At 36.0% G+C, this 12,480-nt stretch overlaps 1 protein-coding gene across 3 annotated transcripts in view; it reads right to left on the reverse strand.

Moving 5' to 3' along the window:
• The window catches only part of MYO9A (myosin IXA), a 391,855-nt gene that overhangs the window by 51,880 nt on the left and 327,495 nt on the right, over positions 1–12,480 (reverse strand). For all 3 annotated transcript variants that reach the window (XM_058294436.2, XM_071214269.1, XM_058294435.2), the window contains 3 exons: positions 6,870–7,062; positions 5,199–5,327; positions 1,808–1,913 (listed from right to left, as the gene is read on the reverse strand). In XM_058294436.2, the coding sequence (XP_058150419.1) occupies positions 1,808–1,913; positions 5,199–5,327; positions 6,870–7,062 (428 nt within the window). The remainder of the gene's footprint in view (positions 1–1,807; positions 1,914–5,198; positions 5,328–6,869; positions 7,063–12,480) is intronic.

Raw genomic sequence — 12,480 nt, forward strand, 5'->3', positions numbered from 1 at the left:
GAAGAATAAACACAAGAAGTTAGAACCTAAATTATTAGGAGATAGGATGAGAACTGGGAAGGGGTACTGATAATGTATGTAGAATTTTTAATTAGCTTGACTGTAAAAATGTGGAAATTGATAGAGTTGATAGGAACACACTAAAATGGCTGGTTTATAAATGGGTTTATGGATGAAAGGTATAGTCTGAGGATGTAAATGTCAGTGGAAAGAAAGCTACAGAATAATCTAGGGACTGAAGAACATAGTGAACCAGGAGGTGGATGAGAATTGTGGTTAATAGTACAAATACAAGAATGTTCTCCAAGAATCAGAACAAATGTACATTGCTACTACAAGATGTAAAAATATGGCAAAGCATAGGAAAAATAAAATTAATGTAACTTATGGGCAATAGTTAACAATATTGTAATATTCTTGCCCCAATGTCAAAGTATGCACTATATCAACACTAAGGGTCAATAATAGGGGATATGAGATTTTGTCTTTTGGACTAAGGAAAACATTGAAAATTTTATTGAGGCAAAGCTCTTTGATGAAAGTGAGAGTACACAGGGTGTGGAAGAATCTACAAGGCATGGGACTATGTAACACAGTGAGCCATGTGGGAGATGATGTACTGTGGTTAACAGTACAAATATGAAAGTGTTCTCTCATAAACTATAACAAATGTATAATATTAGTACATGGTTTTAATAATAGAGGGGTGTATGGGAAAATATACCAAATATAAGCTACGGACCATAGTTAAAGGCAATATTTTGATGATTTTCTTTCATAATCTGTAACAAATCTTCCAAAAAATAAAAGGTGTTGGAGGGGTGATGTATGGGAGTACTGCACATTACGCATGATTGGTTTGTAAGCTCACAACTTCTCTAATAAAAACTATATATATTACAAAAAATTAAAAATGCTTGTAAATTAAAGGAAATTATCAAGAATGTGAGAAGGGAACAGTAGAAAAAAGTTTCAAGTCTTATTTTGGATGAGGGTTTAATATTCAAAATATATAAAGATTTTTGTAATGCAACAAGAAAAAGACAATTAATGAATGGGGAAAGGACTTGAATAGACATTTTTCCAAAGAAGATATACAAATGGACAATAAGCATATAAAAGGATACTCATCATTAGCCATGAGGGAATTACAAATCAAAACCACAATGAGATACCAATTCAACCTCACAATGATGGCTATTAGTCAAAAAAAAGGAAAATAAGAAGTGCTGGAAAGGATACAGAAAAATTGGAACTTCAGTGCATTGTTAGTGGGCGCATAAAATAGTACAGGCCCTGTGGAAAGCAATGTGACAATTCCTCAGAAAGCTAAATATAGAATTCAAATGGCCCAGTAATTTCACTTCTAGGTCTATACCCTGAGAGAGTGAAAACAGGGTCTCAAACAGATACTTACACACTAATGTTTATAGCAGCAGCATTCATAATAGCCCAAAGCTGGGAACAACCCAAGTGTCCATCAACAAATGAATGAATAAACAAAATGTAGATAAACACAATAGAATATCATTCAGCCACAAGAAAGAACGATGTTATGAGATATTGTTGCAACATGAAAGAACCTTAAAAACACTATGCTCAGTAAAAGAATCAAGGTACATAAGGATATAAATTACATGATGTCACTTACAAGAGATGACTAGAAACAGCAAATTAGCAGAGATAGAAAGCAGATTAGAAGTTACTGTAGAGGAGGAGGATTGAAGGGAAAAGGAGTATTTGCCCATAAAATTTTTTTTACAAAGAAAAAAACAATCCAAATCATTTCCTTGCTTTTTGAAGTTACCTGACTAGATGAAAGATGAGGCGTTCCAGTGTATTGAGATGAGTTCGGGAGAGCTGGTCAATCACAGAATACACACCACGGATGGTCTCCTTCCTTTCCTGAAGGCCTAAAAACAGTAATAGCAGCAAAGAAGATTGATTATCCCTCTTCTATATTAAATCTCCTTCCTGGACAGATACTAAGTAGCAATGGAGGCTGGCTCTAGATTTTTAGAAGGAATTTTGGGGGAAATGGATTTCCTTTTGAAAATACCAACGAGACCATAGACAAATCCTGGAAGCATTACGAATCTTCTTGAGCTCATTTATTACTTAAAGGGGTGGTAGGCAGTCTGTGGTGAAATGGGCCCAGGGATCAGAGGAAGACAGCCACCAACATATGGAACTAAGGTCAGGCAATGGAAACTGACTGACATTTAGGCCAAAAATGGCAATTCTATACATCTGAAGCAGACAATGGATGACTAGCTAGCTGCAGCAATTATTACTGTACTTCAAGGTGACTGACAGGAAATACAGCTAACAAAAATGTAATCAATTTGAGGAGGTGAAGAAGGACAACCACCACACCATGGAGCCTAGAGTGATTACAACTGAAAATGGGAGGATTGCATCCAGCATCCAGGTGGAATCTGAGCCTCCTCTTGACATAAAGGTGCAATGGACACAACCAATCCAGTGTCCACATAGAAGAGGTGGCATTGGATTGGGAAAAGTGGACATAATGGACAAAGGGTATGGGGAAAGGCAGGAAGAGATGAGAGGTGGAGGCGTCTTCGGGACATGGAGCTGCCCTGGATGGTGCTTCAGAGGTAATCACCGGACATTGTAAATCCTCACAGGGCCTACATGATGGAATAGAGGAGAGTATGGGCCATGATGTGAACCAATGTACATGAGGTGCAGAGGTGCCCAAAGATGTACTTACCAAATCCAATGGATGTGTCATGATGATGGGAACGAGTGTTGTTGGGGGGGGGGGTGGGGGGGGTGGGGGGGTGGGGTTGAATGGGACCTCACATATATATTTTTAATGTAATATTATTACAAAGTCAATAAAAAATAAAAAAATTATAAAAAAAAAAAAAAATGTAATCAATTTGAAACCACATATTCGATAAGGGTTTGAATTCCATTCTATAGAAAGTGATCATATAACTCAACAATAAAAGAGCAAGCAATTCAATCCTAAAAATGGACGAATTACTTAAAATATGTTTCTAAAGAGGAAATACAAATGGCCAAAAAGCACATGAAATAATGTTCAGTATAACTAGCTATTAGGGAATTGCAAATCAAAATGGCAATGAACTATCTCACACCACATAGAACAGCCATTATTTAAAGAAACAAAATGTGCAGGACAAGATGTGGAAAAATAGGAACACTCCTTTACTGTTGGTGGGAATGTAGAATGGTGCAGCCTCTGTGGAAGACAGTTTGGTGGTTCCTTAGGAAGCTAAATACAGAACTGCCATATGATCCAGCAATTCTTCTAGAATATATCCAGAGGAACTGAAAACTGTGACATGAACAGACCTTTGCATACTGATGTTCATAGCAGCATATTCACAATTGCTAAAAGATGGAAACAACCCATGTGTCCATCCACTAATGAATGGATAAACAAAATGTGGTATATACATTGATGGAATGCTATGCTGTTTTAAGAAGAAATGAAGGACATATATGATAACATGGATGATCCCTGAAGAAATTATTCTAAAGGAATAAGACAGACACAAAAGGACAAATATTTCATGTTCTCATTAATATAAACTAAATACAAAGAATAAATAAATGCATGGAGTTAAACCCTAGATTATATTTTATTAGAAGAGGAGGGCTGAGAGGGTATACTGATGCTTAATGTAGATAGAAATTTTAATTAACTTGAGTCTAAAAGTTTAGAAATGGATAGAGTTGATGGTAACATTATAGAGAATAAAACTAAAACAGTAGATTTATAAATGGGATTGTGGCTGAAAAGGGTAGTGTAGGGATGTAAATGTCTGTTGAAAGAAACCTAGAGAATAATCTAGGGACTGAAAAACAGTGAACCTGGAGGTGGATGAGAATTATAATAGTACAAATACAAGAATGTCTTTCTAAGAACTAGAACAAATATACATCACTATTGCAAGGTCATAAGAATGTTGAGAAGCATGGAAAATACAATTAAAGTAAGCTATGGACTATAGTTTACAGCAATATTGTAATATTTAGACATCAATGCCAAAGATCTACTGTGTTAGTAATAGGGTGCTATGGAAAAAAATATAACAAAAGTATGCTACAGACCACTGTTACTGGTTATACTTTGATGTTATCTCCTAATCTGTAACAGACGTTCCACAACGACATAGTATATTGGTTTAGGGATGTGTGGGGATTCCACATCTGTACACGACTGTTTTGTAAGTTCATAACTGCTCTAATAAAAATATATTTTTAAAAAATACAATCAGTGAAAGCAAACTTTAAATTTAACAGTTATGTAAAACAATTTTGTTCAATTAAAAGAGTAATGCTATAAGGTATGATGACGTACAGAAAAACTGGTCTAAAGAAAAATGGGTATAGAAAAGGGTCAGAACAAAGTTGTAGGCTCAGAATTTGTCAAATTTATCTCCCTCATGCCCCAAAAGAGAGGTAGTTATAACTGTACGACAAGTGAAAAGCAACTCACAGTTGCCATTCAACTACCTTTGCTTGAGTTTTGTATTTACTAAGCAGTCTCCTGAGTTTTACTCTATATCCCAGGAAGCTTGATTACAGGAAGGGGATAGAGATGCCCCCATTTTTCAGCCATTTTACAGCAGACTGACTCCCCATTAAAATTCAATTGTGAAAAAGAAAAAAAAAAAAAACAACAATTGTCACAGAGTTTATAGACCAGCTTCATGGGAATTTGAGAAGTCATGCCTCAGGATAATTCCCTCTAGGCAGGCCTTCATCAATATTCTACACATCTATTTGGTTTCTCAGTAGTACACTCCAAATCCTGTAAGGCTGGCATAACATAGCCAGTCAGCTTTACACAGAGTGCTAACTGAGATGCAATCTTTAAATATCCTATTTAATTTTTTCATTTGTTTCATAACCCTCCATAGTTTTAAAATCTCTTTTTGGGAGAAGCAATTAGATGGCTTACTTGTAGAAAACTATTAGGACACTGACATTTTAATGAGTCTCTAAAAAGTCAACATTTGAATAGATGACAGTACACTGGCAATTTTGTACACACTATCAAAAGTTTACCTTTGGATTTACATTGAACTAAATCACTCTAGATTAAGCTATCTAAAGAAGAGTTTTATAATCTTTATTGAAAATAGCATTCCTTACCCAAGTGTAGGCCCTCCCTCTGACCTTAAGAAGCCTGGGCTTACCCATAGCTCGAAGAAATTCCTCATAGAGTTCAAAAGTCATGAGTGGATTGGGCAAATCACGAAGCCATTGTTTGAATACACTTGCAATGACATGTATGTTATAGTCATCAAGGTTTACACTCTCGGCATCTATTTAGAGAAAAAGAGTTAGATTTCAAAACCAAGCCGTGCAAAAATTCGTAATAGTTCACTTTGAAAACTATCATCACCAAATGGAGGCTTCATGTGTCTTAATTAACTGATTAGTTTATATCTTTCACAGTCTAATCTCATGCTTTGGAACAATGTTTCTATCTATCTCTGGTGAAGACAGATTTTTTTTTCAAATCACTGTGGACTGATATATAGTAAAATAACAGTTCACATGCTTAAATTATGCAACACTGTTAAATTCCTATAAATGTTTCTTAATGATTGCTCTCAATTTCTGTACTTGTTTTGCCAGGGACTGCTCCATTGACCACACTTTGAGTAGAACGCTTGAAATGACAAAAAAAGAGGGGGTGGGGGGAGGGGAGGTGGAAGAAAAGTCCCAGAGTACATTATCTGAAAGTAAGACTGACTCTAAGTCATTCTTAGAGATGAAAGGATGGTGATAACTTAGCTTAGGAAATGTAAAGAAAACACCTTTACCAAGTTTCACTTTAAAAATCCCTAAAGTCATACAGATTAAACAATTGGTAGGACTCAGGATGAATACGTCCCAAGGTAGAAAGGACAAAGTGGACAACTGACATTAAACTGGAGTAGAATGAATCTCTGATAGGCAGAACCTTCTACTTGAGTTTTACCAGGTATTTTCTGTTATTATAACCATACCAATTTGCTTCTTACTAATTTATTCATAATAAGAACTAGAAAGAAAACACATTGTTGAGTAGGTTCTTGGTCACAGAGACAAGTTTTGTTCTTGAGTTTGATTCAGAAAGATTCTTTCCCAACAGTGGTAAAGGGTACAAGCTGAGAATGAAACCAAAGTCAATTCCCTGGATATGTTCCAAGACTGAGGCTAGAGCTCTACATCAACACATGTTCAACTCACTAATTATCAATTTAATTAAATATGTCATTAATGTAGTAGGCACAAGAAGATGCAATAGAGAGAACACAAGATATGGAGTCATAATAATAGAGACTAATAGACAATTGCTTAGATTATGGATTCAGAAGATATGGTTAAATCCCAGTTTGACCAGTCACCGGCTATGAGTCTTTGAGAAAGATCTCCTTTGTAAGTCTCCATTTCTTTATCTGTAAATGGGGATGATAATATTGCTAATTCATAAGACTGTTGTGAAGATTATTATAAAATCATTAGTACAATGCCTTGCATGCACATTAGCAGTTTGTTACTCCATTTCTCTGAACCTAATTTTTCTTTGTAAATTAGAGAGATCACATATTTCACAAGATTGATGAAAAGATTAAATGAGATATGTCTGAAAGTACCTCATAGTACTTTGTACAAATGATGCACTCAATGTATGTTTGCTGAATTGTCCATGTAAAACCAAAGACTCTTTGAAAAGCCACAAAATGGCCAACAATCATCTCAGAAAAGAATGCACTCTTCTGGCTGTATGTAAAGGATCTTACATGTAATGAAAACTTTAAAGCATGAAAGTTTTAAATAAAAGTATCTGGTCTTAATTTGGAAAGTACTAACCTTACCTCTATCTAGACCTTGTCGAAGCTCCTTGATTTTATTAGTTGAACCAGACTTTCGGTAAATACCTTCTGTATACAATCCATGCATTTCAATGTAGTTTATGAGTTTTTCCACCACTAAAGGAACAGTTCGATCCTCACTTGTCAAACGGGAGAGTTCAACTCCAAACTGTCGAGGTGACAGCTCTGGATCATACTAAATGGAAGATAATTTTTGTTTCCAAAAGCATTCAAACATCTTTAAACATGTTTAACCAATTCTTTAAAAGGAACTATTTTTTATTTTCCTGAAGTTTCATGGTATGAGAATTGTAGGGAAAGAACATTATGGTTAATGCTGAGAGTACAAATGAGTGTAAGTGAGATATTAGTTTCAACCCCCTCTCACTGAGTATTCCCAAAAGAAATAATAGGGTAGAGAATGGGGGCAGGCAAATTGCTACCTTTCCATTCCTGTGGAAAATCTCTGTGCAAAGGTAAGATTTGGGCATGGAAGGAGAGGAATAGACTTTGTATGCAAACAACTTGACGTTTACCAGATACAATTAGAAACTCTAATTATAAATCTGAGTTCCCAGTAATTTCTGAAGCATAAGAATGCTTTGATAAGTATGTAACCTTGGGGAAATTTAAGTGAACACTAATGTCTTAGCTAAATGTAGACGCAAACACAGATTAGTCCATGATTAGTGCTATGGCTCTTTCTTATTGACTTTAATAGTGGATATGACATCATACCTTATTATTAATAACTACAGTTTATCTGATTATATCAGAATATAACTGCTTATCCTTAAGATTTGAAGTAGGAAACGGACTTTGGCCCAGTGGTTAGGGCGTCCGTCTACCACATGGGAGGTCCGCGGTTCAAACCCCGGGCCTCCTTGACCCGTGTGGAGCTGGCCATGCGTAGCGCTGATGCGCGCAAGGAGTGCCGTGCCACGTAAGGGTGTCCCCCACGTGGGGGAGCCCCACGCGCAAGGAGTGTGCCCGTGAGGAAAGCCGCCCAGTGTGAAAAGAAAGAGCAGCCTGCCCAGGAATGGCGCCGCCCACACTTCCCGTGCTGCTGATGACAACAGAAGCGGACAAAGAAACAAGACGCAGCAAATAGACACCGAGAACAGACAACCTGGGGAGGGGGGGAATTAAATAAATAAATAAATCTTTAAAAAAAAAAAAGATTTGAAGTAATTCACAGAAAATAAAAATGCCAGATGTTATCTGAGAATAAAACTTTTTGCTTTTATAAATTTCTTCCTCTTCCTTTCCTTCTGCACCATTTTCCCTCCTTGACCCGAAATTATACACATCCCCATCTCCTTAACCTGCATCCAACCAGTTGCCAACTTCTTTTAGTCAATCAGTACACCCTCTCTGTTTATCTTTCTGTTCCCAGTGTCATAGCACTAATTCAACCCTTTATCATTATTCACTTGGACTATTCCAATAGCTTGGTAACAATCTCTCTATATCCACTTTCTTACTGTTTAAGATCCTAATAGGATATATATGTGACTTTTCTTCAGAAACCTTCATATATATGTCAAAATTAAGTCCAAACATTTCCGAGTCTGATATTCAAGACCTTGCTTGATCTTTTCAATCTTGGTTTATTTTATGTACTAGTTACCAGGGAAACAAAATCAAATAAGAGATATCCTTACCCAAGAGAAATACTAAGACTAATACCTAAGTATGTGGAGATGAGTAAACAATAACAACAGACTTACTGGGTATAATAGAATCAAGGAGAAAGACAACTAGATCAGAAGGGACTGGGCTGGGAAGCAAATAATAACCTCAAGAAGACCTGATACTTAACCCAGTTGTTGAAAAGCATATAGTATATAAGAAAAGAACCTTTTAGGCATGGGAAACAGAATTACGAAGTTGGGAAAAACAAACTCAAGTAATCTGGTATGGCTAAAATAAAGATGAGAAAAAGCTAGGCAGATAAATTATAAAGGACTCTGAATACTAAGTTATTGAATTTAGGTCTTATCCTGAGGGCAAAGAGAAGTCATGAAAAGTTCTAAGTAGTGGTAAACATGATCAGTTTTGTATTCTTTTCTATTATTATTCACCTACATATACCCTACACTCCAGCCCTTAATTCTTAAAGAATTTATTTCATGTCTATTTTGAGGGAAGTTAAATTATCTTAAATTAATATCAGTCAATATCTCTAAAAAGTATTTCTAGATCTGAGGTATTATAAGGGCACTTAACCCTTGAACAGTTAGATGATGCATGTTGAAATTTTAGCATTGTAACTATATGAACTTGGTTAGGTCACTTTATATTTACAAAAAGAATACCATCTCTCTACCTCACAGGGTTGTTGTAAAGATAAACATACCCAGGACAGTACCTGTTTTATGGTAAATGCCCAATATATTAATGTAATATTTTATTTGCTAACCTCTTGGAAACATTCCACACTTCTTAATGGCCAATGGAACTTTCCATGCTAAAATGTTGTTCAACATAACAAATTTCAAACAAAAAAATATTTTAATGTTGTGCCTACATTTTAGTCTTGAGGAATCAATAAGTGAAAATTACATTGGTGGTAAAACTCAGGCTACAAAAACAAGATAAATATCAATATCATATTTCTCTTTACTAGAAACATAATAGTTGTGACAGTCATGCTTAAAACTTTGAGTTAAGTAAAGAGAAAAGGGGCAAGGGTGTCACAGAGGTATGCAAAGATTTAACAGTTCAAATAGTTCTTAGCCCTTCTAAGAAATTACAGATAGGATATGTATGCAGTAAATATTTTTCTAATATGGTGATTTCTGCCATTAGTGACCATCACTCAGTTCATGCATTAAAAAGTAACTGCAGTTATTTTTGATCACTGAAAACTGGATTCAAACAAGTTATAGCTCAGTGAGCTAAGGATACTACAGATCTCTAACATTCAAAAATACAGTTTACATCTGGAAAGTTTTAAGGAATACTTGTTACTCATAATTACCTTTAGATATAATTAAGTGTACTACTGTGTATAGTTAATTCCAGTTACCATATTATATATTTATTGTTCAATAGCACAATTTTTTTGTTTCAAAAGATTATCGATCCAGTAAAATGACAATATTTAATTTTCTTTTAAAGACAGATGAACTAAATTGAAGGAAGATTGGCTTCTCTTGATATATTTTTCAAATTACGGATACAAACATATGAAAGAAATAATCAAATAATCTGTAAAGTTTCCAAGATAGATGCATTTCTTCTTCATTTTCCAAAAAAAAGAGGCTTTCTAACTGAAAACATTTACATTCCTAGCTCTCTAAAATGAATATTAAAAAACAAAGTAAAAAAATGATCTCCTAGCTTCTGAATAGCTTAGGTACATAAAGCGCTTTCTGTCCTAACACTTCCTCAAATTCAGAAGATACTTACTTTCTAAAAACGTTTCAGTCTTCATTTCAAACCACTCAGTATGCTTCCATGACAACACTACAGGATACCTTGGCTACCATAAGTCACATTACTTGACTATGGGATTTCTCAATCTTCTTTATATCTGGAGCTTGGTCTGCTCTACATACCAAATGACTTAAATCATCTGTTACTTTAATACACAGACTCACACCAGAATGCCTGTATTTGAGAACTACACATGCCTTCATGGGGCCCACAAGGTAGGGCTTCTAAGGGTGTGTGGCTGAACTGTTCCCTGGTTTGGTACTATGGCATTTTGGCCCTGCGTGGAAAGACAGGTGGGCGGTGCGACTGCTCTACCCACCTACCTGCCTCCCCCAATACATTTTTAAAGAAATAAAATTTAAGAATGCTTGCTGCAACTATGAAAACAAAATAAACTTTAGTCAAACTTCTTGGGATTACAGTGACACACATATGCACATACATAATCTTTATGTATAATGTTATGGCTTTCCCTAGGGCATCAGGAATATTAACAATTAAGCTTGTGAAAGAAAAAACATAAAATGCTTGGAGATAGTAAACAACAACCTTAAAAATAGTTTGATTTGGGAAGTGGACTTGGCTCAACGGATAGAGCCTACCACATAGGAGGTCCTTGGTTCAAACCCAGGACCTCCTTGACCCGTGTGGAGCTGGCCCACTCGCAGTGCTGACTGCGCGCAAGGAGTGCCGTGCCACGCAGGGGTGTCCCCTACATAGGGGAGCCCCATGCGCAAGGAGTGCGCTGCGTAAGGAGAGCCGCCCAGCGCAAAAGAAAGTTCAGCCTGCCCAGGAGTGGCACCACACACACAGAGAGCTGATGCATCAAGATGACACAACAAAAAGAGATACAGATTCCCAGGTCACTGACAAGAATAGAAGCGGACATGGAAGAACACACAGTGAATGGACACAGAGAGCAGACAACTGAAGTGGGGGGAAGGGGAGAGAAATAAACAAAAGAATAAATCTTTAAAAAAAAAAAGTTTGATTTGACACCAACCAATCTAAAACACACATATTAAAAATTCTATCTTCTCAAATTAAGGGGGGAAATTTACTATTTTCAACTGAAAAAGCAAGTTTCGCTCTGAGTTTTCTTTTTAAAAATGAAATACACATTTTTATAGTTTTGCTCTCTCCAAATTAACTTCCTTATATTTTAAATAAACTATTTATTGAAGTATGGCATACAAATACGTATAAAAATCCCAAGTGTACAGCTTGACAGATTTTCATTAAGTGAATGCATACTTGTTACCAGGACTCTATCAAGAATCAGAATATTATCAGCATCCTAAAATTGCCTTCATGCCCTTACCGACCATGCCCTCTGTCTTCACAAATAACTAATATTTGTATTTCTTCCACTTTAGTGTTTTTATCAGTTTTTATATTATAGTGTTATATAATATGCATAACATTAATTTTTGAACTTTATTTAAATGGAATAGCACAATATATACTTTTGTTTCTGTCCTTTCATTCAACATTGTGCTTGTGAGTACTAATAGTTTATTCTAGTTGCTATACAGTAACCTGTTATATGAAGACACCACAATATATTTACTAAATTTTCTGCTAATGGACAAATAGGTGTCTTTGGGATTGGCGGCTGTTAAAAATTAGTGCTGTTATGAATATTCTCATACATATCTTCTGGCAGAAATATATATGTATACCTGTTGGGTACATACCTTGGAGTAGTATTGCTGAATTATGACAAATGCTTATATTCGGGTTTGGGAAATCATGCCAAATAATTCCAAAAGGAGTTTGATCAATTTACACTCCTACCAGTAATATGTGAAAGTTCCAGTTGCACATATCCTTACCAGGACTTAGTATGCCTAGATCTTTTTCATTTTAGTCATGGTGTTAGGTGTATAAGGTATCTCGCTGTGGTTTTTTTTTTTTCATTTTTATTTCTCTCCCCTTCCCCCCGCCCCCCAGTTGTCTACTTTCTGTGTCCATTCGCTGTGTGTTCTTCTGTGACTGCTTCTATCCTTGTCAGCGACACCGGGAATCTGTTTCTTTTTTGTTGCATCATCTTGTTCTGTCAGCTCTCCGTGTGTGCAGCACCATTTGTGGAGAGGCTGCACTTTCTTTTTGTGCAGGGCAGGTCTCCTTATGGGGCATACTCCCTGCACGTGGGGCTCCCCTACGCGGAGGA

Source organism: Dasypus novemcinctus, chromosome 3, assembly GCF_030445035.2.
Source record: "Dasypus novemcinctus isolate mDasNov1 chromosome 3, mDasNov1.1.hap2, whole genome shotgun sequence".
Taxonomy (NCBI): domain Eukaryota; kingdom Metazoa; phylum Chordata; class Mammalia; order Cingulata; family Dasypodidae; genus Dasypus; species Dasypus novemcinctus.